Source organism: Podarcis pityusensis (genome assembly GCF_964106645.2).
Source record: "Podarcis pityusensis genome assembly, chromosome: 7".
Classification (NCBI taxonomy): domain Eukaryota; kingdom Metazoa; phylum Chordata; class Lepidosauria; order Squamata; family Lacertidae; genus Podarcis; species Podarcis pityusensis.
The window spans coordinates 22,287,391-22,314,849 of NC_138031.1; the positions used below are offsets into that span (position 1 = coordinate 22,287,391).

Consider the following 27,459-nt stretch of genomic DNA (forward strand, 5'->3'; position numbering starts at 1 on the left):
GCTTTGCCATAGTTCTCACAAGGGTAGAGAACACCCTTTAATTTGGTCCAAAGTACCAATCTTATAAAAGGGACGTGGGTGGCGCTGTGGGTAAAACCTCAGTGCCTAGGACTTGCCGATGGTATGGTCGGCGGTTCGAATCCCCGCGGCGGGGTGAGCTCCCATCGTTCGGTCCCAGCTCCTGCCCACCTAGCAGTTTGAAAGCACCCTTAAGTGCAAGCAGATAAATAGGTACCGCTTTATAGCGGGAAGGTAAACGGCGTTTCTGTGTGCTGCGCTGGTGCAGGCTCGCCAGAGCAGCTTCGTCACGCTGGCCACGTGACCCGGAAGTGTCTCCGGACAGCGCTGGCCCCCGGCCTCTTAAGCGAGATGGGCGCGCAACCCCAGAGTCGGACATGACTGGCCCGTACAGGCAGGGGTACCTTTACCAATCTTATCCTGAGGACACTGCTCTTATGAAGTTCACTGCAGGACTTCTGCCACAGCACCTCGTCTCTTTCTTCTTCTCCTAAGCCTCCTTTCCTTCTTGCTTGTCTTCTTCCTCTTCATTCTTCCTCCTGCTTTGTCTCCTCCTTTCTGCTCTCTGCTCACTTCTTCTATCGGTTGTCTCTATTCATTTCAAATATGGTTTCTGTTTGCTGTACCAACCACTATACAGGCACCCATCTGCTCCTTATCTTGTGGCTGAATATCTCATAAATTTGCAAGCTCCTGGTTCTCATGTACAAAAGCACTGGTGGGCGTGTCACTCATGAGCTTTCACTATCACTGTGGCTCGGTGAGCAGACAGATCCACCAAGTCCTGTTGCTGCCCAACAATATGCAATACTTACTTTCTTACTCATTAAACCTAAATTTACTTTAGAAACATGAACTATCACTTAGTTGAGCACTTAAAATTGTACTTATTTATTACACCTAAAAGTATAAATGCCTTTCTTTTATTACAACAATAATTGCAAATATACTAAATGTTTAGAGACGAATTGGCAAGCTGCTACACTATGAAATGCTTATGTGACAGTTTTTGCCAGTTAGGAAAATAGGGGGGAAAAAACCTCAATAAATGTTGAAAATAGAAGCCATCAACAGTGTAAGAAGAAAATGAATTAGAAAAAGTACGTAGATTGTAGTATTATCATGCATAAATAGAAGACATCCAGAAAGTTCAGGAAATAAATACTTCTATAATGTAATTAAGTAGCAACAATACATTTGGCTATTTGGCTATATTTTATAATATTATATTCAAATGTATTTTATCATTTTAAATAGAAAATGCCATAGTATTTCAGATCATTGCCCCTAATTTTTTGGAATTATACCCTTCTGTATCCCAGTAAATATATTCTTGAAAATAGTACCATAACTCATATTTCTCTAAATACAATCACCATCTGAAAGATCCATAGCTTCCTATTCTGAATGTTCACTTTGAACTTCATTCAGAAAATGGAAGACTTGCATTAACTTTTTGACTCTTTGTTCCTTGGTTTTGTGTGAGCATTCACAAATATTCCTCAGTATATTTCACTTGATGTGGAAGCTAAAGTAATCTGAGGCCAGTAAAAAGCAAGAGCATGTTGTGTGAAGGCTTTGCCACCATGCTGGAGGAAAAATAACTTGGCAGACTACAAAGGTCCAATCTTGGGACCAAATAGGTTCCGTATTCTGCAACATTTGAAAGTGCATAGGCTTTCGACATTTGCAAGTGTTGCTTTGTCAGCAACCTAAGCAAGGGTACTTGTAATGATACCATCACTATCTAACAACTATAGAATGCACTTAAATGCATTACTGTACTTCTCCATTGCTGCTTCTATATATAATGGGTGAGATCCAATCTTACACTAGAGAACTTTGCAGCCCCCCTGCCATGGCCTGCCAATTTGCTGCAAAGGAGTCTGAGGCCTTAGAACCAGATGTAGGGTGGGATGGGTGTGAGCCTGTAGGCAGGAGGAGATGAAGGGGAGATCTCATTTGCATAGGTAGAAGCCTGTTGTGCAAGTGGTGACCATCTGGTGTCACCCAGTGCAGATAATCAACACTATGCAAGTGGACTTCCACTCGGTGCAATGGGACTTCTCCTCCCCCACCCACCTGTTAACGTAGCCCATGAAAATTGGGGTTGGTTAGGATCGGACCAGCCAACCAGATCAATTTCCCCGACCAAATCTATAATGAGGTGTGTCAGCAACACTGGAAGAAAAACCTCTGATTTCCAGATGTAACATATAGTCAAGGCATGACTTGAAGGCGAATGATGCAGCAACTCTGCTGAATTAAAGCAGGTCTGGCCAGTGTCTGGATGGAAGACCACTTGAAACCTCTATGTCTTCTGTCTTCAGTTCCACAGAAGAAAGGCAATACATAAATGTAATAATACATTTTGACATAGTAAACAAGAAGCAGAGAAATATTATAGCTCAACTGGCACAGAGACATTATTTGGAACCCACACAACTTCCGAAAAACATTTCTGTCATATTTAAAAGAGATGTTGCAGTAGTTGAATTAGCGTATGCAGTCCTGTGCTCTGTCACAGCTACGTGTATGAACACTTTGGTTGGTATGTATGAAAAGGTACATTATGGAAACATCTCAAAGCATTAGATTATACTGACACTGAAGGAGTGTTGTACTGATGTCACAAGCACGTATTTCACAAGGCAAATATTTAGAATTTGAGTATTTCTCTAATGTGGCATAACACATTTTTGGAGTAATTATTGTTCATTTACCCTTTGTTGCTTTTCAGCTCAGTATGTAATAGCACTGGTTAGCAGTAATATTTATAAATAAAAATGTACTTCCTATTACTCGCTTTATTCTTTTAGGGGACATCCCTTCCAACTGCTAGGTAAAGGTACTCTATCAGACTTCTGTTGACTTTTAAAAAAGCCTAGCAACATTAATTTCCATTTCTGTTAATATAAAGAGTGACTAGTTTTTCTTTATTCCTGTTTTCTGGGAATCAGCCATAATTATGCTTTCCCCCCCCCCCCCGAAGGCCTTGGTGTAGCCTGCAATGCCCCCCAGACAGCCTTATCCATGTACCTGCTAGTTCCTTTCACATTCTGCCTTAAAACTACAACCAGATGCAAATGCAAGGAATTACTATCCTCTACATTTTTTACTAGTGATGTATGGAAGTGAGAGCTGGACCATAAAGAAGGCTGATCGCCAAAGAATTGATGCTTTTGAATTATGGTGCTGGAGGAGACTCTTGAGAGTCCCATGGACTGCAAGAAGATCTAACCTATCCATTCTGAAGGAAATCAGCCCTGAGTGCTCACTGGAAGGACAGATCGTGAAGCTGAGGCTCCAATACTTTGGCCACCTCATGAGAAGAGAAGAAGACTCCCTGGAAAAGACCCTGATGTTGGGAAAGATTGAGGGCACAAGCAGAAGGGGACGACAGAGGACGAGATGGTTGGACAGTGTTCTTGAAGCTACAAACATGAATCTGACCAAACTGCGGGAGGCAGTGGAAGACAGGAGTGCCTGGCGTGCTCTGGTCCATGGGGTAACGAAGAGTTGGACACGACTAAACGACTAAACAACAAGAACAACATTTTTTACTCCCCACCTCTGTGTTTTGTTCACCATCTAACCTGATGAACAGCTCCAGGAAACTCAAAACATTCCAAATTATAATTTATCAGTCTATCATTCTATCTATCTATCTTTGTTGGCCTAATAAAGGTATTTTCCTAACCTGGATTTTGGAACTTACAGAACAGGGTCAGTTGTTTCTTACTATGGGCCAATTTACCTCAATCTACAGCGTGTAAACACAGCCTTTGTTGACATTATACTTACAGAAGGGAAAAGAGTAAGGGCAGATAGTAAAAGAAGCTTGCAAGATCCTGGAGCAAATGTGCTAGAGAGCGTAAAGAACTGTGCTTATTCTGTCCCAGTTCGCCCAATCAGCAGGCTATAAAACTTCTATAACTTGGAACAGTTGTACAAGTAACTTGGAATAAGTTATGGTAACAAGGAGGTACTGTCAGTTGCACAACTTGGAAGTGCAAAAAACAACAACCAATTATTGGAAAATATTTACGTATTATTTATATGCCCTTCTAATGTTGTGTATATTGTAATATACATAACACATATTGTAAGCACAAATTTAAAAAACTGCAACGTAACTTTACAGTGATAAATAGGAGGAAAAAATACATCTACATATTAGTCAAGACATCAGCTACTGCATGCTAGTTATACAAAATTAACTTCTGGAACATATCTGCCAGAGTCAAATGATTTCATTAAGGAGCTTTCCCCTACAACATTATACATTTATTTTAAACATTAGAGCATTAGGGAAACAAGATGCTCATTGCATGGCCTGCTTAACATAAATGTTATTTATTTTAATGTCGGGCAACATTTTCTCCAAAATCATAGACATTTGGGGATGGTATAATGATACAAAATTAAAATTTACATCATATTTATTATGCTTTATCATGTTGGTCATCCAACTGAATCCAATCCTGGTTATAATTAAATATTAAATACTATGCAAAGCGCATGTCATTCAGTATATGGCACTCCATTCCTTTACTTTTCATTAAATATCCTTCCTGACAAAAAACTTAACAATGAAGTTCTACCCAGTAAACTAGTAATTAATATTCTGCAACTTTGTGTGCTGTGCATACCAGCCCAACAACTGACTTGGAACATGAAAAAAAAACCTCACACCATTTTCTTTAAAACAAAATGAGCTTTTTGGATATATGTTTGAAAGGTACATTGTGGGGAACTGTAACCCATAAGGCCATTCTGCGAAAAAACTGCAGTGTTCTTCTGTAATCAGTTATGTTTGCAGAGATTCAAAGGCAAATCTTAAAGGAAGAGTTGTCATTGTATTGAGGGATGCAAAATTGTATAGTCTGTATTAAACCCACTACCTTTTTACATGCCAACTTGACCAAAGAGCTGAAGAGTCTTTAGGCTTGTTCACATTGGAGTTTAATACAGAGTTTAATACTGAAATAGCTTGTGCCCCTATTTTATTATTTTATTATATTTTATTGCAGTACCCACACAAGACCCTTCTCATCCAAGTGGCAGCTTGTACCCCCTCCCCCCGCTAAATAAATATCTTCCCAATAATCTGATAAGGGAAGAAAATTCAATATAAAACCTCATGTTATCCAACTGTAGCATGCACTATTTATAAAATGAGCATTTTAATTCACCTGTTTAGCAATCTACATGTGGGAGACATGAAGATCTTAGGGCAGCATTAATTATAGTATGACTCTTTACAGATATGTACTGCTATCTAACTCCATCTTGTGTATTTTGATATGACTTCACATAACCAGGAGAAATGGCTAGACAGTATGATACCTGTAGAAGCAAGTTAGCATTGCTGAAAATTAATCTTAAAAACTCAGCAGAACTTATTTAACAGTCCAAGTAACACTGCCCTCTAGAGACCTTGTCTGTTTAAAATATTCCTTACAATTACACTGCTAATTTAATCTTAAACGACTCATATTCACCTGATCTATCTAAAGATGATGCTACAACACTTGCTTTCGCACCATACTTTAAAACTAAATAGCCTTAAAAACCCGGGTGGCTCTCTTAATGCTAGGCAGCACAGAGACATGCACTATTAAGTACTCTAGTGCTCTTGAAGACATGCTAACTTTTTCTATGGAGTCCAGAAATACAAATATTTTTTATATATATATATATATATATATATATATATGCGCGCGCGCACACACACACACACACACACACACACAAATACACATTCACAAGCAACATGATTTGCTTGTGCAATAAATTCAATGTAAGGTGATATGGCTCGCTGTATTAGCTATACACCAATGTTGTTTTTTCAATCTCCAAATGCTGATTAGACCAGAATATAACCTGGGCATATCTAAAAGCAGGAGGAATACCTCATTATAGATTTATTTGTTTGTTTGTTAAAAGTACTTATAAACCCGCCCTTCAACTGAAGGACTGAGGGCAGAATTATACACAGTCTAAACCAAACATTAAACAAAAAATGGAAACAGTGTAAAATAAAATATAGATATGTACTTTCAGTTGCCTGCTTTGCACTTCTGTCTAAAAGTAGACTATTTAAGTATTTAAAAATGTTCCCCCTCTTCTCTAGAACACTCAGAAGTTGGAATTTATATATAGCACCTAACAATCTGGTGGCACTAAATAAATGCTGAATAGCAGATCTAACTTTAACCTGTAACCAGTTACGGTGATTTACTGCAATTATAAGTACATTTTGAAGCTGAAAAGAAATAAAAAGTAACAAGAAGTAGAGTCGTAATTTAGTGTGCCTAAAATACAATGGACAACCTTGAAGATGATAAATACTATCCCACAGCAAAAGAAACGCAGAACATAGTCATAAGACGCATTTAAGGGAGGGGACAAGGGGAGAGGCAAAGAAAATGCACCGGCAGCATTTCAGCTGTCTTTCACGAACCATTAGTAACAATTCCCAGAATATAAACCCAGCAAGTCAGGTTGCTTCCTGAAAGGGAAAAAAAGATTACTGCATTCAGTGCGGTCCAGTGAGCAGACAAATACGATCCACAGTAGTCCGGTCTGAATGAGGTTCTGGTTAAATAAAATGGCTTGACAAAACACTGAAAGATAATAAGTTTAAACTTGCTCAGTCTTTTCCACCTAGAAATTTAGTTAATAATAATAATGCAGTTTATGTCTCATGAGTAACAACACCACAAATGGGGGAGGTGGGGGAATCTTGTTCCTACCAGTTTGGCTGAGCTGGGAGGTACTTCTGCTTTTCCGCGAAAGGCCCACGATTGCAACCATCTTTGCACCAATGCTGGAGCGCCGCTTTTTGCCACCTGTACCCACAGTGCCCACTGCTGTGTCAGATTGGCTGCCATCGTTCTTCTCTAGGGTGTACATCTCCCCGCTGATGCTGGTGCTCTTAGTTATGTTCTGTCCTGAAGCGCCCATCTGTCTGCTTTGCATTTTGGATGTAAAGACACTGTCAGCCGGTGGATGGATAAACAATGCAGTAAACAAAACAAAAAGAAAGAAAGTAAAAGGGAAAAAACAGAAAAGGAAGGTTTCAGATGGAAAGCATAGGGAGGCTACAGGGACAAAGCAACTAACAGAGCTCCTATACATGGCTACTCAGAAGTACTGTATTTAATCGAACGTAATATACACCTTTTTTTGGCCAAATTATGTCGTGAAAATCAGGGTACAAATTAGATTTGATGTCACCAGCAAATACTTTTTTGGTTTAAAGGATTTGAAAATAGAGGTGCACATTAGATTTGATGGCACATTAGATTCGTGTAAATACAGTAAGATCCGCTGTGTTCAGGGGGACTTACTCCCAGGTATATGAGTTGAGCCTAATTCACACAGAAGGTAGTTAGCTTTGATTAGCAGGAGAAAAGGAAAACTTTCAGTTTCATGCTATTGTTAGTACCTGATTGTACTTGTCTTTCTCTGTAAATCTTACTGAAAGTATTGGTTCGCTGGCATTATTATAGCATTTTGTTTACACACAGTTTGTCAAACTGTAAAGACACTTTTCTGCTACACAATAAAATCTGAGAATTATACAGTACATTATTATATTTTTATTCCATAATTTAATGTTGATTTTTTTAATTTTAAAAAATACTTCAGCGCTGATCCACTGATTATATATTTTCATTTGTACAATCTACTACTAAACAAGATTCCACATATTAAGAAACATACTGTTTGGGCAGGAGGAGTGAAACAAAACACGGGCCCTTTCTCAGCCAAAATGTTTAAGCTTCAAATCCTTCACAGAACCATTTTAGGGTTTGCACCAAATTATTGCCCAAAGATGCAATTTCTTATTACTGAAAGACTTGCTTTATTCTGATATTATATTTGAGTGTTACTGTATTATAATTATACCAGGCAAGTATGTCTGTTTGCCATATCAGCTACCCATAGCTCCATACTTTTCCAGAATCGTTTTGAACGTAATATCAAGCACTGGGGAGCAGCCTCCCCTCCCATCCATCAGTAGCCTTAAACCAATCAGCACAATCTTCCTCCTTGGTTCAGAAATCAAATTTAGCAATATAGAAATACAGAATATGAGCTCTGAATGTGAAAGTGGGTGGAAAGGTGACTTTATGTGGACCAGTCATGAAGTTCAACACGTTCAACATCTTTATTTTCTTTGAATGGTACCACACACAAGACATGCACATGTGTGAACAAGAAGCTTCCTTAAACAGGATAGAAGCCCACACGTATACATAAATCCCCATACTGATCTAACTCTGGTAGACTAGATGGTACCCGAAACTGGGAAAATGCCAAATTCACTATGGCTCCATTCCCAAAGAAACGCACTCAGAGTGTGAACACAGCAGCTTCTCAACCCACAACTGTCAACATCACCTCACTGTGACGTATGCAAATTCCCTAGCTATCTATTCCACAATATAATGGTGCATCAACAGGACACTATTCCCTTGCTGGTTATTAGAGGATGGTTTCAAAGCGAACACCACGGTTTTGGGGCAGAAACATATTCAATGGAACACTTTGACATACCTTAGGTAGGATTAGAAGGAGTCAGAGAACAGCTTCTGCCACCCAGGTAGAGGTCTGAACCAGGAACGTTACCCACAGTAAAGCAGTGGCTAAGTTCAAGGCCAGGGAACTAAATCATACTTATATACCACACTTTTCTCCTGGGTTTTAAGTAACAAATATCATGCTTCTGTGGAAAGCTGCATTGAGAAATTCATGTAAGTTGGTTTTTGTTCTTGCTATGCTTTGTTTAGTGGGGTGAACTGTGGTGCTGAGTAGAGCTCTGATTGTAAAATTAATGAATGTTAGATGATGCTAGAATGAAACTAAGTGGTTCTAGTAGCAATGTCATAAAGGTGTAAGTAAAATTGGGGTTAATAGGTGAGATTCTAAAGTCATAAAATATTAAGTTAAAGGACTAAGATATAAACAAAGAGGGAAAGGAATTGCTGAATTAACCAATTGAACTGGAATACAAAAAAGGGAGGTGAGAGGAGGTCAGAGAAGCAAGGAAATGAAATGTAAGATACGGAAGGATTAATTTGTTTTTAAGTGTTTCTTTTTTCTTTTTTTGTACTTTGTATTTTGTATTTTGTATTTTTTTTATATTTTTCCTTGTTTCTTTTCTCTTTAACTATGTAATTTTTTGTTTTTGAAATTTTAATAAATATCATTTTTTAAAAAAAGAGTAGAGCTCTGGGCATGTTTGGTGCATGTATACCAGCTGACGTATGTATGTTCTTAACAGGCCGGTGCCAACCAGTACACATGCACAGACCACAAAATCCACTCCATTTGGTGCTGCTACCAGGAAATACCCCCATCCCCTGCTGCTCCAGCAAGATGTGAACTTGCCGGCAGCACTGACACTGCCCTCACCCTAACATCAGCACCTTGCGGCAGTGCTGGCATCTCCACACCATGCTCAGTTGTACACACCTCCATCTTCCTTGTCTTTTCTCTAAACTGCAAAGCCCCAAATGTTTTAACCTTTCCTTATAAGGAAGTTGCTCCACCCCCTTTTCTGAACCTTTTCCAGTACTACACTATCCTTTTTGAGGCGTGGTGACCAGAACTGTACTCCTCATAAGTGTATTTCTCCATCTTCAAGAAAACAGGGAATGCATATATTAATACACTGATGTACTCTGGTGGTTTCCAGGTAAAGAACAAATGATTTTTAGTTGCTATGGAAATAAATTTTAATCTGAGTTATGACTCATCAAATGAACAGACCTCTGAAGATTTCTTAATAGAGGTTTTAACACAAGCCCCATCTCCTAGTCAGAGAAGCATTTCTTTCATTGATTAGTCAAACAATGTGAATGGTAACAGCATGTTCAGAACAATTATGCAGCAGAAGCTACTTTTCCACCCAGTATACTATATGTGTTTTCATTGGCCTTTTGGTATCAAAGGAAAGGGACAGTGTCAGTTTTTAAACTATAAAAATCCTAAAGTCCTCTCTTGGATAAAAACTGATCAGATTAATAGGTTTTATTTCTCATGGAGGTGATAAACCTGTGTCTGACCTGAACAAAGACTGCAGTTATGGACTCATATGATTGAATAGTCCTACATATAAAATATTTTCTCCTTCAAAGACAACTTAATGCCTGGGAGAAAAGTTCTAGTCTAGCCTCTCCCCTGACACATTTATTTTGTATGTGCAGGGAATGTTTCTATATGCATGTAAGTCCCATCTGCAGTCTATAGAATATTCCCCTCTGATCTACTTAGAAACCAAGAAGCTGTCATATACTGATTGGGACCATGGGTCCATCAAGCTCAGTAATGTAGTGTTCTAGCTCAGCCACCAGGTGTGGGAGACTTTAGGCTTATGAGAGCTACTTTGTTTTTCACTAAAACCCAGAAGGGCCACCAATCAGAGCCAGTCAAAATACTAGCCTGAGGACAGGGGCAGACACATCCTCAGAATTAAGGAATAGTATGCCTCTGAACCAGGAATTAGTGTTAAGTATTGAAAATAAGATCACAGTCCAGTCACAGAAAAATCCAGTCCTGGTTTTCCCCCAACCTTGCTTCTTTTCAGCAGTCTTAGTCTGGAGGAAGAGGGGGCCTTTTTGTTGTGGTTATTGTAAAAATAACTGGGTGTCAGAAACCTTTGTTGAGCTACTGCAAATCAGAGATCTACCTAACTACCTCCTACCGGACCCTGATCTGCACTGACTGGCAGTGGTTCTCTTCAGGGATTCAGGGCACTTCCAGACAGGGGCTTCATCGGAACATATTAAGAGCCTGCTGGATCAGGCCAATGGCCCATCCAGTTCAGCATCCTGTTCTCACAGTGGCCTATTCTTCATACTGTAAATGCGTCCTTCAAATGTTGTTGGCAACAACTCGGCAACAAGTTGATTTGACTTCTCATATTTTCTTTGGGAAGATAAATTATCCTAATGAAATGGGGTGGAGTGAATACAGAATAGCATTTTGACAGTGGTGTTGTCAAAATAGGCCTTGCATGAGGAAACAACACAGATCCCACAAGAAACACCCTCCATTTCAAATACCTGCTGGGGACTGAACCAGGGCTCTCTGCCTGCAAACCCTGGCTTAGTAGAATGTTTGAGAAACCCTGGCTCAAAATAATGCTATTATTACCCGAAAAACACATTTCCTCATCTTAGAAATGTAGTTTGGATTCCATTGTGTTATAAAGGTAAAGGGGCCCCTGATCATTAGGTCCAGTCGTGGCCGACTCTGGGGTTGCGGTGCTCATCTCGCTTTATTGGCCAAGGGAGCCGGTGTACAGTTTCCGGGTCATGTGGCCAGCATGACTAAGCCGCTTCTGGAGAACCAGAGCAGCGCACGGAAACGCCGTTTACCTTCCCGCTGGAGCAATACCTATTTATCTACTTGCACTTTGAGGTGCTTTCGAACTGCTAGGTTGGCAGGAGTAGGGACCGAGCAACAGGAGCTTACCCCGTCGCGGGGATTCAAACCGCTGACCTTTTGATCGGCAAGTCCTAGGCTCTGTGGTTTAACCCACAGTGCCACCCGCGTCCCTTCCATTGTGTTATACATTTATGCAAACTAGGGCCTGGTTCATGCAAAACACTAAGCCAAACCATGACTTAGTGTGAACAGGTAACCATTTGGGCTGCTGGATGAGAGATTGTGACCACTTTGCTCCTCCTCTGGTCATTCTGCTGCTGTGCTGCACTGAGCTAAGCCATGGTTTGGCTTAGTGTGCCATCTGAACCACAGCTCATAGTTTAGTTCTGTCCAAGCAAACCGCAAGCTGCAATCATGGTTTGTCCTACAGTTTACAGCTTGTGGATTGTCTGGGAGAGTTAAACCATGAGCCCTGGTTTGGATGACATACTAACCCAAGCCATGGCTTAACTTAGTGCAGAACAACCAGGGAGGAGCAAAGCAAGTGTGACCACTTCTCCTGGAACCTGTACAATTGCTCATTCATCTGTGCTCAGCTGGCATTGTGTCAGAATAAGGACTAGAACTCTGAAAAACAAAAAATGAAACAAAAAGCCATCCATGCTTTAGAAGAGTGACTAAAATTATGTGCTTAGGGATATGTAATTGAGTTAGATAACTTTAATCATGAGTTCAACTTCAAATTGAATTTATGTTCACCCCTAAGTGATTTTCTGAATCAGGAGAAAGAAGAATACAACCCTGCTTAAAGCTAGTAATAAATATTAAAATCAAGAAATGGAAGTAAGGCATTCAGCTGTGTTCTAAATCCAACATGACCCTGAAAGCAAACTGCAAAAAGGAGAATTTTTAATCATGTCATAAAAATGAGATAAATAATATAGAAAAAGCTATTTTCACAGTGTTTCACATTGGAGGCAATGAATTGTCAAAAATATCCAAGATAAAGAGAAATCATGACACAGCTGTAGGGTAAGAAGAGACATGGTTCACCAGTTTTATTCAATAAATTAAAAGCTTGCTGTGGAGAAGATTTCTCTAATTAGCAACCACACCAGAAGTTAAGGAACATCTAATATAAATTCTGTTATGGAGAAGCAGAGTGATAATGAGTATGGAAATAACATTACAGGATGGCTAGATTTTATAATACCCAGGAATACCTTGGGTGAGCTAAATTAAGATACAACACTACAAATTAAACTATACTTGATTTTTCCTATACAAATAAAGTAATTGCCAATTAACATAGCCCTAGAATAATTTTGTATTATTTTTCATAATGTTAACATGTATGATTTTAATGGGGGGGGGGGAAATCATGGAAGAAAACTGGTATGCATTATACTGATTTTTAGGAGTGTGCAATTTCCACCATTCTTTGTTTAGAGATTTAAAAAATATGTAGACTTCATCCATTGCACCTTTAAGCAAGTACAGGGTTAGAATGCCTCCTTAACCATATCTATTTTCAACTAAAAGTTCTCCACCACCCTAGGAGACTTCCGGGTTGGCGCCATCGCCAAATGGCGGACTCCCTCCGAGCTCCGGAGGGAGCCTGCTCGGCAGGGGCTGGGTCCTACCGCACCGGCGATGCGGGGACCCTTAAAAACCACGGCCACGAGGGCCGTGGACATGGAGACTCGGCTGGCACCGCCAGCGCCCTCCCGACTCGTGAAGGAGCCTTTTTAAAGGCTACGGATCGGGTGCCGGGGAGAAGCGTGGTGCTTTGAGTCCTCTGCTATCCCTGCCGAGCGCAGCCGCATGCCATCCGGCGGAAAGCGCTGACTTCTTCCATTGAAAATTCGGACTTTTTAACAACAACCCGTGAGTAATTTGGAAACTGGGTTTAAAAGGAGGGGAAAAAAAAGAATTTCTTTTTGAATTGGACACGAGCGGGGGGGGATCCAAAAAGGAAGTCAGTCCCCCCCCCCTATTGTAAACCTTCCAAGACAAGGACGGGGAAACCAAGGTCCAAAAAGATTTGTATTGCTGATAAAAACTAAGAATTCCACGATGGGGAATTATAAGAACTGTGCTGGAGGACGAACTGAGGGAGAAGAAACGTAACCCCCCCCCCTGGGAACCGGGGTGATTGAAGAGAGAGCCTGGTGAAAAGAGTCGGAGATTTTGACAGCTGTCAAAGTAGCTGTCAAAGTCGGAAAGCAGAGAGGATTTTATTATGAGAACTTTGCTGGCTAAATTTGTTACAATTTGCTACAACTTGTTAAAACTCGGATACAAAATGGCGAAAACATGGATAACAATCGGACTTTTGGACTAGAGAAAACAAAGTTACAACAATCCCCCTAGAGGAGTTTCGGGACATTACAAAGATGGTCGTAAGTGGAAAAATACCATTGGAATTTTACAGGACTGGTTATCTTCTGGGAAAGCTGCAAAACGGAAATAATATTTTGTCTACAGGGTGCTCAGCTAAAGGAGACAATAGAATTTTCTATTGAAGAAAGGAAGGGACTGAACGCAAGTTTTTGTTCCTGAATAACAATAATCCCTGCAGACTTATTAAGCTTCTGAATTAGAACGTTTTAGCAGCGGAACAAGAGGAAACTGGACTACAATTTGGAAAGAACAATGGGGGGAGCTTTATTAAAGATCTGAAGTTAAGTGTTTTAAAAATAATTGTGAAGGGAAAAAAAAAAAAAAAAGTCAGCAAGGAGTTGGGGGAAATAGGCGATTTTTGGATTGTAAGAATTCCAGGCGGATAACATGGTTTGGTGGCCAGGGGGAAATTAAACCGGGGACAGGGGGGGAGAACTAAAATCCAAAGGCTTGTCAACTTCTTTTTTTGAACTGGCTTTGTTTCATCTATTATATCTTTCATCTTTTATTTCTGATATTTCTATTATGTGGGGTGTCTTTATTATTAAAAAAAAAAGGGAAATTGTGGAATAAAAATGGGGTGGGCCCTGGGAAAGAAATTTTTTGTTTTTTATTAAGGGTATTGATGAGGAATGTAGAAATTTTAAATTCGAATACTGGTCTAAACAAATTAAGTTTTTAATTAGAACCGAGAGCTTGTGGAGCCAACAACATGAAAAAGGAATATGGTAGGGGTGGGGGAAGGGGGGAGTCCCAGAAAGTGGATATATGAAAATAAGGTTCTGAATGTATTTTAATTCTTACTTTCTGTATTTTTGAAAATTTTAATAAATATTATTTAAAAAAAAAAAAAAAATAAAAGTTCTCCACCACCCTAATCAGTTTTTATACCTGTAGGGGAAAGGATGTACATTGTACTCTCTCAGTGTGCTAAGAGACGGGGAAACTCCTAACCCCCTCATGGAACATGTAGCTTTGCCCTTCACCTTATACATAAACCACAAATAACTGGGCCTAGCTATATGCAAACATGTGTACAGAGTCTGCCACTACAAAGACAGAAAGAGCTTTGGGAAGCCAGAATTTGGCAGAGCGTTTCTTACCTGCCATTTCTGTACTCCAAATCACTCTCTCAAACTACTTCTTCCCACTTTTTGAAACCTGTGGGAGGAAAAGCAGCTCAGGAGGAATGATCTGGAGCAGAGAAGCAGCAGGATAGGAAACGGTTGAAGCATTTTGTAAGCCCTGCTGGGACAAGAGGTAGTTTAATATCCCTTCTGACTCAACTCTTGCTAGAAGGTATTTGTTATAGAGCAGGGGTAGGGGGGAAGCTGCAGTTTCCCAGATGTTGCTGAATGACAACTCGTATCATCCCTGATCACTGGTGATGCTGGCTGGGGTTGATGGAGTCCAACAACCTTTGGAAGGCCACATATTCCTTATTCAGTATTATAGAAAAGGTACAGAAGCCAATGGCTTTCTTCACCCTGATCCTTGAGTTATCTCAGATCTTTCTTCCATATCTGTTATGTTGGACTGGTGCTCTTCTTTCTAGACTCAAACCTACAGTGTCTAAGCTCACAACTCCTTCTCTCTGCTTTTTTGAAACTCTCCTATTTCTTTTCTCCCCTCTCACGCAGCATCCACTGTCCCTAAGGCTCCAGTTTATCAGCAGTTTCTGAATCCAATGCTACAGCTTCCTCTTCTAACTATGTCCACAGTCCGCTGTCATGTTCAGATGAGTGACAGCAGCTGTGACTAAACAACCTAGCTTCTTCTTTGGTGCAGCAGGGGGATAGGAGCAGTGGCAGGTAGGGGCACAACACACAGGTTCTCCCTTCTGCCACTTCTGCGTTTCAATTTTACCCTTTTAAAAATGGCATTATATCTCAATTATTTGTGTTTAATGTATGAAGGTAAAGGTAAAGGGACCCCTGACCGTTAGGTCCAGTCACGGACGACTCTGGGGTTGCGGCGCTCATCTCGCTTTACTAGCCAAGAGAGCCGGCGTACAGCATGTGGCCAGCATGACAAAGCCGCTTCTGGTGAACCAGAGCAGTGCACGGAAACGCCGTTTACCTTCCCGCCGGAGCGGTACCTATTTATCTACTTGCACTTTGACATGCTTTCGAACTGCTGGGTTGGCAGGAGCAGGGACCGAGCAATGGGAGCTCACCCCTTCGCAGGGATTTGAACCGCCAACCTTCTGATCGGCAAGTCCTAGGCTCTGTGGTTTAACCCACAGAGCCACCTGCGTCCCCTGTTTAATGTATAGTTATCCCCTAACTTTAGGGAGTTTTTAATAGAAACTTTGTGAAGAATTGGACCTATAAAGTATTTTATGTATGTAAATTATTTTCAAAAGGTACTTGTCAGGCAGACTGTATTGAACAGGTCTGGTTCACATGTCATGGCAAGCCAAACCATACCTTGCCAGGACCACACAAACATTTGAGAGGAGGCTGAAGGCATTTTGCTCCTCCCCAGTCTTTGTACCCCTGTGTCTTTGTACTAAGCTAAGCCATGCCAAGCTTGTCATTGCCAGAATCCAGGCTCCTCACTAACCTGAGCCCAGGTTTGGAAGACACACTAAAAGCTTGCTTAGCTCAGCATGGCGTGGGAGTAAAAAAAATATTCTGAATCAAGGAAAATGTCAGTTATAAAACGCTTGTGATGGCAAAGTAGAAGAACACGGATAAGAATAAAGAGATGACAGTGGGATGTAAAGATGTCCAATTTAACGGAATAATTATGACTTAGAAACAAAAAATAATCAGCGTAGGAAGCAGAATTCCTAAAGCATAAATGCTATGAATTACTTTGCTGCCACGACTTGACTCACTGAAGTGTTCATTGAAGAAACAGTACAAACACTTTAAATAGGTGAAAAGGCTGATTTTCATTTTAGCTTAAGATAAAATCTAACTTTTTTAAAAAAACAAAACAAAACTTAGTGGCAGGGGGAAATCAGGGCTTGGGGCTTTTCGAATTCAGAAAGGCCTTGTACATTTCCCCATAATTTGAGCTCTGGATCAAACTCTAGCTTTCACTCCCTGTTTGCAGAGCAAGTGCAACCGTGGTTTAACAGTTCAGGCAAAATGACACACTGATATGCCTCAAACCAAGAAGGTGGGGGGTTGGATACTGCCACATGCTAAGGATGGAAAAGCAGGGCCTCTTTAAACCTTCCACTCAAATCTCTTGAGGACGACTCTCCAAGGGAGTCTTTTTCCTGGCTGGTAAGGAAAGGAGTTCCCATCCATACTGGCCCTGGCTATCCCAAGAAGCCCACTTCACCAGTCCTTGAGCCCTGATCATTACTCCCCACTTCCCTTCCTTTGTAAAAGCAGATGACTGCAGTGATGAAACAGCTGAGAGGGAGAGAGTCCCCCCTCCTGCCTTCCCTCTCCAGTGCCCTGGTGCAGTCATTAGCAGCACACTAGAGCAATGGAACCCAGTGGCCCATGGGTGATGTAGTTTTACTGAAGGTTGTTCTATCCGCAATAATGGGGGAACACAATCCCCCATTGGGCTCCCATTGTGTGCTGCCAATTAGTGCACTAGAGCATCAGAGGGAAAGAGTGGGAAACCCTCCTTTTTGTTGCTGCCATGCCTATCTGCTTTTACAAGGGGAAGGAAAGGAGTTTGTTTGGGAAGTGGGGAAGGCTTTACATGCAGCTTCTGGAAACAAGGGAGCGTAGTGGGGATAGGTGAGGAGGGGGAGAGAACTCCCCTCCAGTTTGTACTTTAAACTCACACCATCAGAAACTATATTGTAAAAATGCAGCACTGTCCACTTGCACACCAAGAAACCACCAATGTAATTTTAAAAATGAATGATTTCAGCCTTCTACAGTGTACTCAGAGTTCACATGCACTTCTCACTGGGTGATAGTTCTAGAAAAATCAATGGGATGTATTATACACAGCAGAGTGACATAGAAGTAACTTACAGGAATGAAAAGGCACTTTAAGATCTACACACTTATGTATCGCAAATATGATTACTATACAGATGAACAAGATCAATAGTTCCCTTCTCTTACATATTAGGTAAAGCACATATTCTTTTGCAGTGATGTCACCGGAAAAGAATACTCTAAAGTAGTCAGTGTTTGGAACATTAAAAACTTCTGTAACATCCCTGTCCTCAGTACTGTAGTACTAATAATAGTACTCAGCATTTTCTATAGCACGTTACCCAAACTAGTTCAAGACTCCGCATGCAGCATTCAGTAGCGAATTCTTAAAACAAACAAGTATTATTGTCCCTACTAATGAAATACCAGCCATTATGGAGGGCATTAAAAAGTGCCTGGAAGAGGAACACATTGCACTCATTCATGGTGTTGCTGTGCGTGAAGATCAAACCACCCATTGTTAGGGTGAATATATACTGTATTCTGTTGACAGCAGAGTTTAAGAAAGCTCTGGAGTTGGCTGAAAATTACTTTCATGAGTGGCTGATTTGAACCAAGGATGCTGATTTGAACCAAGGATGCTTGATTTGAACCAAGGATGACTAGTTCAGAACTGGTAAGCTATACAGCAAGCTATACGTGGCTATAATTCAGAATTTTGTTTGCAAAAGCAGTCCACTAAACTCAACTATTAAAACATTATGGCTGAAATTAAAAATAATTGCAGGACAAAGGGAGTATAAACAACAAGCTACTGCAAGTGATGGAGGGCAAGCAAGGAATAGGATCAAGTCATGAGGGAAGCAATGTTACGGGGATCTGTTTTACCTGAGATCATCTTGTGAGTATCGCCTTTGCAAATCCTCTTTATTTTTTGTTTCTGTCCCTTCCTCAGTTTGCTCATCTTGGGTCCCTTCATTCTCTTCTGCTTCTTTGTTCTCCTCCTTATCATAGTTCTCTGTCACCTCTTCCCCTTCCCCTTTTTCATCCTCCTTTTTCTCAAGATCCTGATTCTCCTCCTCTTCCTCAGGGAATATCTCCCCCTCCCCTCCCTCTTTTCTTTCCTCACTTGATCTTCCAAAGTTAACGAAAATTGAGGAAGCATGCAAATAAACAAAAAAGAAGACAGAAGCTTGTTAGGACGAGTGGACAGAAGCGAAACATGCATTCACTAAGGGGCAAAAGAAAATGAATTGACAAATCATACAACAAATGGAATTATGCCATGATGACAAAAAAAAAAGCATGCTGGTTAATTACTCGGCATAGTCTAGGTATAGTCACTTTTTCTAGGAGTAACTAAAGGGCAGATATATTGTGCAATAAGCTAAATCAAAATAAATAATACTCAAAATTAGTTCTTTTAAAATTAGTATGGGTAGTTTCCTAGCAGTTAACCGTGTGTGTGCATGTGTGTGTGTATTGCACATATATGTGCACATATACGCATGGAAATTCAGTTTGCATTCTGCAAGCATACATGCACCCATTCTGAAAGTCAGTGTAAGTATGAGAAGTGGAAATGAAATTTTCACAACCCAGCATCCATTCCGTGCTAGATTCTGCTAAGAGGCAGTCACTTGTTTCTAGTCCACTGCCCCTGGGGTTGCTTGAAGGTTATTGATAGAGTTCTGAGTCAGCTTTCCTGGCTGCTACTGCTAATCTTTCCTTCTCACGAGAGACTGCTTGTTTGTCAGCAGCACACAAGCAACTCATCCTTTGGACTGCCTATGTCTAGCTATTATAACAATGGGCCACTTTACACGTTATAACAAGTCACAGTTTCAAGCCTTGTTCTTGGCTTCCTCTCATGGCTTGTTGAAAAGAGATACAAACCACAAAAACTCGTTTGCACATATCACTAAGCCAGCACGCTAGTTAATTTCCTCCCTGGTCAGCAAAGGAGAAGCAGCGCAGATATAGTTCAAATTTCTGATTACTAGCTAATGAGAAACTGCCTTGGCAATTTGGATAACTGTATGAATTGATCATACAGTCAGTCGTTATCATCAGTCAATCCTTTGCAGAATGGTTAAATATGTGTTATATATACAGAGGTATATATAACATATATTTAAGGATAGGGGAGAATCATATAAATGGGTGTGATTAATCAAAAGATGCAAAGAGATTTGAAAGGTTATGAAATGCTAAGGCTACTCTAGTCATGAAAGGGAAGATTAAAAGTGGCCTCTGTCTTGGCTGTTCTGTGCAATCCTGAAAAAAAATCATTTGAAACCCCTCAATCACAACGTACTCCCTTTTCCCCGTTACTTTTTTAAAAATACATTTTAAAGCACACAAGCCTTTTCTGGCAATCCCAATAGTCTCTTTAATTGTGGAGTTGGCCACCCATGGGCCAATGTCTAAACTACAGACCTATGGTTCATAGCTCCTTAGTTGGTTTGGAGGAATGTGAACACGTGATCAGCTGCGCATGTTTGTGTAATCTTCCTTTTTTGACAGAGGAGGCTATATATCAAATTATGCTGTAGGCATGCCATGAACATGCAAACATTTCATGTTTTCCTCACCACATCCATAGTAGGTCATGTATATACTAGATCTACAGTAGGTTGTTTCTATAGCGCCATGAAGTAGACTTATCGAATGCAGCAACTAAGATGTATAAATGAATTTCTAATATCTGTAAAGTACAATAGCTGGCTTTAAATACTGGCTTGAATTGTCAATAATAGGTTCATTTTCAATCCAGGAAAACACTCCACTGTCGCAGAAAACTAGCATAAGATTTTGAAAAATCTTTTGGGAACTGTGTTACTTGAACCAAGTGGAATCGGTGGAAAGTTGATCTGCAGTTCAAAAAACAACCTTGTAAGTCAGAGCTTTCCAAACTTTTCATGTTGGCGACACACTTTTAGACATGCATCATTTACCGACACAGCAATTCAGTCTTACTAGCAAACTGGAGGCTAAACTAACCCCTTTCCAGCCCCAGGAGGAGCGAAGGGAGTGTTCGTGCGACACACCTACACACTGCAGTCAACACTCTAATGTGTCGCAACACACAGTTTGGAAAGCTCTGTTGGAAGTGGTCAACTTTACAGTTTCTTACCTAATTTTCTTGTTCCCTCTTGGTCTTTCTGACTGTACAGACATATAGCTAGTGCTGCTGAAGCGGGAAGCGCTACTGGTCCTCGATACAGCCGACACATCACTTACATCGCTGTCTGAAGACTTGTTAGAAACATTGTCAGAGCCTCGTTGAGGGTCCCGCCCTGGTCGATACTGTAAAAATGAGTATACAGGTGAGTGTACAAATTTAGTCTATGTAGCCACAGTCAAACAACTGTTTACAACTTCTCTGTACCAGTACTGTTGCTGCCAGTTTCACAAAGCTCTTGCAGAATAGGGAGGATTCTATTTATTCATTAACTACCGCAATTGCAGAACCTCACACAGAAATTTATTGCATTTTGTTTACTTTAAACGTTCCAGGAGTGCTTTTCCAAGCGCTCAGAATGGCTTCAATAAAATAAAAAATGCAATTCAAACTAAAACAAGTTGAATGATATAGTAACAGCTAAATGATCCATAGAGCTACTACTTATTATTTTTTACCATAAACAGTTTTAGTCCTTGTGCAGAAACCCTGCAAAATCTGAAATGTGTGGGATATGCACTACAATGAAAAAACAGTTCCAATGCATTTATATATTTAACCCCCTAAATGCAAACAAAATGTCAGTACATGACAAAGGGCCTATGGTGTTTTTAGGTTATTATATACTGTTTCATCAATACTTCCATTTTACAAAAATAAATGTAGCTGTGACAATTCTTTTTATTTTTTATATTTTTAAAACTTTGTGTACCACAGCATCTGTGTAGCACAGCTTCAAGTTTTATACACTGCTTCTATGTCCATGCTAAATGCATAATCGGCACTCAGTAATTCAGTGTCTTAGGTCACACAACTTCAATATTCTAAGGAAGTGCCATATTCTCAAAAGAGTATACAGTCAGCTGGGAATATATTTTGCCCACAAACTGATCTCCTTACAGGGTCCATAAAAAACACTGCCAACTTCTTTTTACAGTGAGGTATGATAATCAAGGACCACATGTCAGTGGCATACTTTGGACTTTCAAAGTTCAGCAGCACCCTGTGCGATGCCAAAATTTGGCACTCTTGTGCTCTGTTCTAAGTCACTGTTGCGGTACCCCGTGCTGCCCTCTTGGCTTGGTGCCCAGTGCGGACGAACCGTTTGCGCTCCCCTAAATCCACCTCTGCATGCGCCCAGGCATAGGTAGAGTATGACGAATTCCAAAAGTATAACATGAAAGTGTGACATTCCTTTCAGTTGCAAACCTTTTTTTCGTTTTCCTTACAGGAAACAACCTCAACCAAAGCTTGATTTACTTTGGTAGGGACACCAGGGGCCAGCTCAAACGACTTTTGGGGCTACATCCAAACTGTCAGCTGCCAACGAAACAACCCTGCCCAACAGCAAAGAAAAACACAGCTTGACATCTCCAGCGTCACCACAAGTTCTTTTGCTCCTCAAATAGAGCTTCAAAATTTTTTGCCGCATAAAGAATTTGGCTGAAGAATCTACCTTGGCTGCAGATTGTGATGAAGGAGAACAAAACATATCTATAATCCAGGGTTCAGACAACATGCTACCCAAACCTTGGCTGTACCATATAACTGAACTAAAAGGAGCAGGGAGGAGGAACAAACCAGCTGTCATTTCCTCCCTGGGAACCTGCATCTTCATGGTAAGCCACTGTCTGGATTAAGCATTACATGTGAATACAATCTGTGACTGCCATTTTTATTTAAGGGTATAAAACACTGTGTCTCTCAAACACAAATGCACACAGTCAGCTTGTTATACCCTCTGTTTCTTGGGTTTCTTCAGCCACCTATTCTTTATGCCAAGTGCTAAAAATTAAGGGTGGAATTCAAAGTCACATTAAGTATCTTGCTACATTGGCTTGCGCAATGGAACACGCCCACACTCCCTAAACCAGTTTTAGGGGTTCCTATAACTCTTTGGAGCAGAATTAGAGAAGGTGCCGTGTGTGTGCGGAGGTGAGAAGAAGAGGGAAAGTTCAGCTGTCAAGTGGAATTCCTTGTAGAAGAAGAAGAAGAGTTTGGATTTGATATCCCGCTTTATCACTACCCTAGGGAGTCTCAAAGCGGCTAATATTCTCCTTTCCCTTCCTCCCCCACAACAAACACTCTCTGAGGTGAGTGGGGCTGAGAGACTTCAAAGAAGTGTGACTGGCCCAAGGTCACCCAGCAGCTGCATGTGGAGGAGCGGAGACGCGAACCCGGTTCACCAGATTACGAGACTACCGCTCTTAACTACTACACCACACTGGCTCTCCAGTACTGTTGGGATGTGGTAGCTGAATACAGCCCAATGGGTAGAAAATAGAAAATAGAGTTAAATAAAGCAACTATATTTAAGGTTGCAATTGCTGGCCATGGGGTGGGATATGTTGCAATTTGATTTAGCAGGCTCAAGTTTAAATCCCTACTCTGTAGCAGAGCTCATAGGATTCTTTTGAGGAAGTCATTATGTGTGATGGCTGTTTATCACAGCCGTATTCATCCCTTGGTCACTTAGTTTATGCTACGATACTATTAATGTAACAAAACAGGGTAAAGTGTGTATGCAGAATAGAGGAGGAACATAGTAGCAGGCTTCTACCCATTCATTGAGACTTCTGCATCAAATTTTCAGGGATGCAGTTTGTATACAGTAGGCTGTCTCTGCATGATTCGGAAGTCTGTGCACGTGCAAGTTGTACGCACAAAGGCTCTGCAAAGAAGAGTTGCTCCTGCTCCCCCATGCATGCTTTCACTCTATCATTTGGTTGCATGAACAGGGCTTATGATGACTCACAGCTTAAATGTCTGAAATGACTCCACTGAATAGCACTGTTTATGAGGAGACATTACATTAAGTTCTAACTGCGGTGTTAGGGCATGCTAATCTCTTGGATGACTACATTCTTAGGTTTGCTGGGAAAATGAAAAATATAAGCTGCTCCAAACTTTAGGAAATGATTTATATATGCAACAGAATAAGGTGATGGAATCCAGAGGTAGTCGGGTGGGCTGCGCCACTATAGCTGCTCCTCCACACAGACCCATTACCAAGCCCATTTTAAGTTGTTAACACATAAGCATATATGTACATATATACACATACATACATACATCTATATCTATATATCCCTGAACTACTTGGGCTCCTCCCAAATCAATCTGCCCAGGTGTTAAAATCAGTCAGCAAGGCTCAGTTAGCAGTGCCCCTGCCCCCTGTGGTTAGAGGGGATGTGACATGTGTGAGGGACTTATCTGCATTGGCCCCAGGTTGTGGAATGATTTCCTCCCAGGAGCATCTTGCGCCATCACTGTATCCTTTTTTTGACAATTGCTCAGGCTTGAGTGGGTGTGCTCCATTTGGTTAGCTTTGTCGTTTTACTTTATGATTTTAATATAGCATATACTTGTTTTAATTGTGATATTATGCAACCTACCCTATAATCATTTGGATGGGCCCACAGTTAGAAATAATAAATAATTTCCATGCAAATAAAAACAAAACAAAAACCCATCTAGCACATCAGGGAGAAAGGTTCTAGAACAGGGAAGTTGGGGCGGGGGGCATTAAAAACATGACCTCCACTAATAGGGTCCACTCTACCACATGAATTATTTCTTATCTCATTCTCACATCATTTTGTTCTATGAACAAACCAGGCCTAAGCTGGACTTTATAACTGAAAACAGAATTGATGTTTGTCTAATACAATGAAGATATCATATCCCATTTTAAGAAAATTCTCTAGTATAGTTGCCCCAAGCCAGGAGTTGTCGTATGTAATTCTGGTTAGCTAAAGAACCAAATGTGTGTACATTTCTGGGTGAGATGCAGATAGTTGGTCACTGAAGGGCATTTATAGTAGTGGCACCCTGCCTAGAGAACACCCTACCTAGAGAGGCTTGCTTGCCTGTGGTCCAAGGTAAAGACCTCTCCTCTCCCCCCACAAGTCTTTTAACTTGGCTTAGCTTGGAGGTGGGGTTTTGCTTTGTTTGCCTCTGCTACTTGGGTCTTCTATGCTTGGTACATTTTTATTAGTATGTGCTTATTGTCATTGAATTTTAATTTGTTTTCATTCATCTGTGTCAGGTGCCCTGATATTTTCTTACAGAGCAGCCTATAAACATAGCAAAGGAATTGGAGCCCAGTTCAGGATAGCCCCAATCAGATGATCAGCAATATATCATCTCTTCTAGGAGGGAATGAGAAGTATGCAAGCAGCTGTCAAGGGACTCAATGTGTGAAATTATTATAGAAGTATTAAAATTTATGAGCTGAAATATATATATTTTTTTCTATACCAAACCCTGATATAGTCAAAACTACCTGCACTGCCAATATACAACCAGCAAGGAAGTACAGTATGTCTGAGGAATCTGCTGAACCGAAGGTGAGATTCTAGATAAAGAATTATTAATGATTTAATGCAACTATCATACAAAAAGTAAAAAAAAAAAAAAATGGTACAAAAATGACACATCTAGGTGTGTATATATGTATTTATCTGATCTTCTCAGAAATCAGTAATGTGAAGTTAAACCAATAAATGAGCACTAATTTTTTTAAAAATCACAACAAAGTGGTATGGCTTTTCTTCATTAATTTAGCAAGGTGGACACTGTGTTTCATAATAGATTTTTAATAGAGGTAGTAGGAAAGTTTTAATTAACTTGGATCATTATCTTTGCATACAAGTTACTAGGAGGAGTTACCGTATTTTTCGCTCTATAAGACGCACCAGACCACAAGACGGACCTAGTTTTTGGAGGAGGAAAACAAGAAAAAAAATATTCTGAATCTCAGAAGCCAGAACAGCAAGAGGGATCGCTGCACAGTGAAAGCAGCACTACCTCTTGCTGTTCTGGCTTCTGGGATAGCTGCGCAGCCTGCATTCGCTCCATAAGATGCATACACATTTCCCCTTGCTTTTTAGGAGGGAAAAAGTGACTCTTATAGAGCAAAAAATATGGTAAATATTTGAAGGCTCCTTTGTTCTGCTGATGTAACTCAAAGTTTTTTTTGTGACATTCTTAATAGTTTGTTCACTAGTAAGATGACATTTCATCTTTTTATCTATAGCCTGAAACAACAGAATCGTGGGGTGGACACATAAGAGGAGCCTGCTGGATCAGGCCAATGGCCCGTTTAAGTCCAACATCCTGTTCTCACAGTGGCCAACCGCTTGCCTATGGGAAACCCTACAAGCAGGATTTAAGCACAAGAGCACTCTCCTCTCCTGTGGTTTGCAGCAACTGGCATTCAGAAGCATTGCTGCCTCAAAGTGTAGAGGCAGAGCTTACTTTCCTTTATCTGTCCTGAATCTTCCAACATTCAGCTCAGTTGGATGTCTATGAGTTCTAGTGTTATCAGAGAAGGAGAGAAACTTTTCTCTATCCACTTTCTCCATGCCGTGCATAAACTTCTCTCATTTTACCTCTTACTCTCCTTTTCTCTGAACTAAGAAGTCCCAATGCTGCAACCTTTCTTCATAGGGAAGTCATGCCACCCCCTTGATCATTTTGGTCACTCCTGCCTGAACTTCTCCCAACACTACAACATCCCTTTTGAGGTGAAGTGACCAGAACTGTACACAGTATTCCAATTACAGGCACAGCCTAGCATGGAAAACTGGCTTTTTTCACAGCTGCTGAATGCTGGTTTGACATCATCACTGAGCTATCTACTAGGATCCCAATGTCTTCTTCCTGGTCCATCACTGTCAGTTCATATCCTATGAGCATATATGTAAAATTAAGGGGGGGTTTTGCCCCAACATGCATCACTTTACATTTATATACACCGAATTGCATTTGCCATTTTACCACCCATTCAGTCAGGTTGGAGAGCTCCTTTTGGAGCTTTTGGCAATCTCTTTTTGTTTGAACAACCCTGAGCAATTTAATATCATTAGCAAACGTGGCCACCTCACTGTTCACTCCTAACTCCAGATCATTTATTAACAATCTGGTTTAAAAAAATCATAGGTCTCAATGCAGATCCTTGGGGGGACTTGAAATTTCACTTGTCTCCATTATTTGCTTCCTGCAACCCATTCCTGAGCCACAATAGAACCTCTTCCCTTCTTCGACTGCAAAACTTACTGAAGAGTTTTTGGTGAGGTACTTTGTCCAAAGTTTTTTGAAAGTGCAAGTCTGCTATGTCAACTGGATCACCTCTAGCTGTATGCTTGTTGACACTCTAAAAGAACTCTAATAGTTAATGAGACAGGGCTTACCCCTGCAGAAGTCATGCTGGCTCTGTTTCAGTAAGGCTTGTTCTTCTATATGCTTGGTTATATTATCTTTGACAATATTTTTTACCAGTTTTCAGGGGACAGACATTAATCTATACTGGCCTGTAATTTCCCTCCAGATGTGCCTTCCAAAACTCCCATCATTCATGACTGCTGACCATGCTTCCTGTGAATATTGGGGACTTGTACTCCAAAACATCTGGAGGTCAACAGGTTGGGAAGGCCTGTTTTAGACCAAACCCTGATGAAAAGTACAATACTCTCAGTGATAACATTTTCCTCACAGATAGCATTCCCGATATATGTTCTGAATTTGACATTTAAAAAATTATTTCGCCTCCTAAATATATATTTGTAATGTTTTGAAGCCAGCAGTTAC

At 40.5% G+C, this 27,459-nt stretch overlaps 1 protein-coding gene across 42 annotated transcripts in view; it reads right to left on the reverse strand.

Moving 5' to 3' along the window:
• RIMS2 (regulating synaptic membrane exocytosis 2) overlaps positions 1-27,459 on the reverse strand; it is a 350,853-nt gene that overhangs the window by 34,085 nt on the left and 289,309 nt on the right. For 22 of the 42 annotated variants that reach the window (XM_081013749.1, XM_081013716.1, XM_081013719.1 and 19 more), the window contains 3 exons: positions 20,821-20,993; positions 18,573-18,818; positions 6,777-7,018 (listed from right to left, as the gene is read on the reverse strand). The exons of 9 other annotated variants lie outside the window; for them this stretch is intronic. In XM_081013749.1, the coding sequence (XP_080869875.1) occupies positions 6,777-7,018; positions 18,573-18,818; positions 20,821-20,993 (661 nt within the window). The remainder of the gene's footprint in view (positions 1-6,776; positions 7,019-18,572; positions 18,819-20,820; positions 20,994-27,459) is intronic. 11 more of the 42 variants (XM_081013747.1, XM_081013748.1, XM_081013730.1 and 8 more) reach the window with 1 other exon arrangement.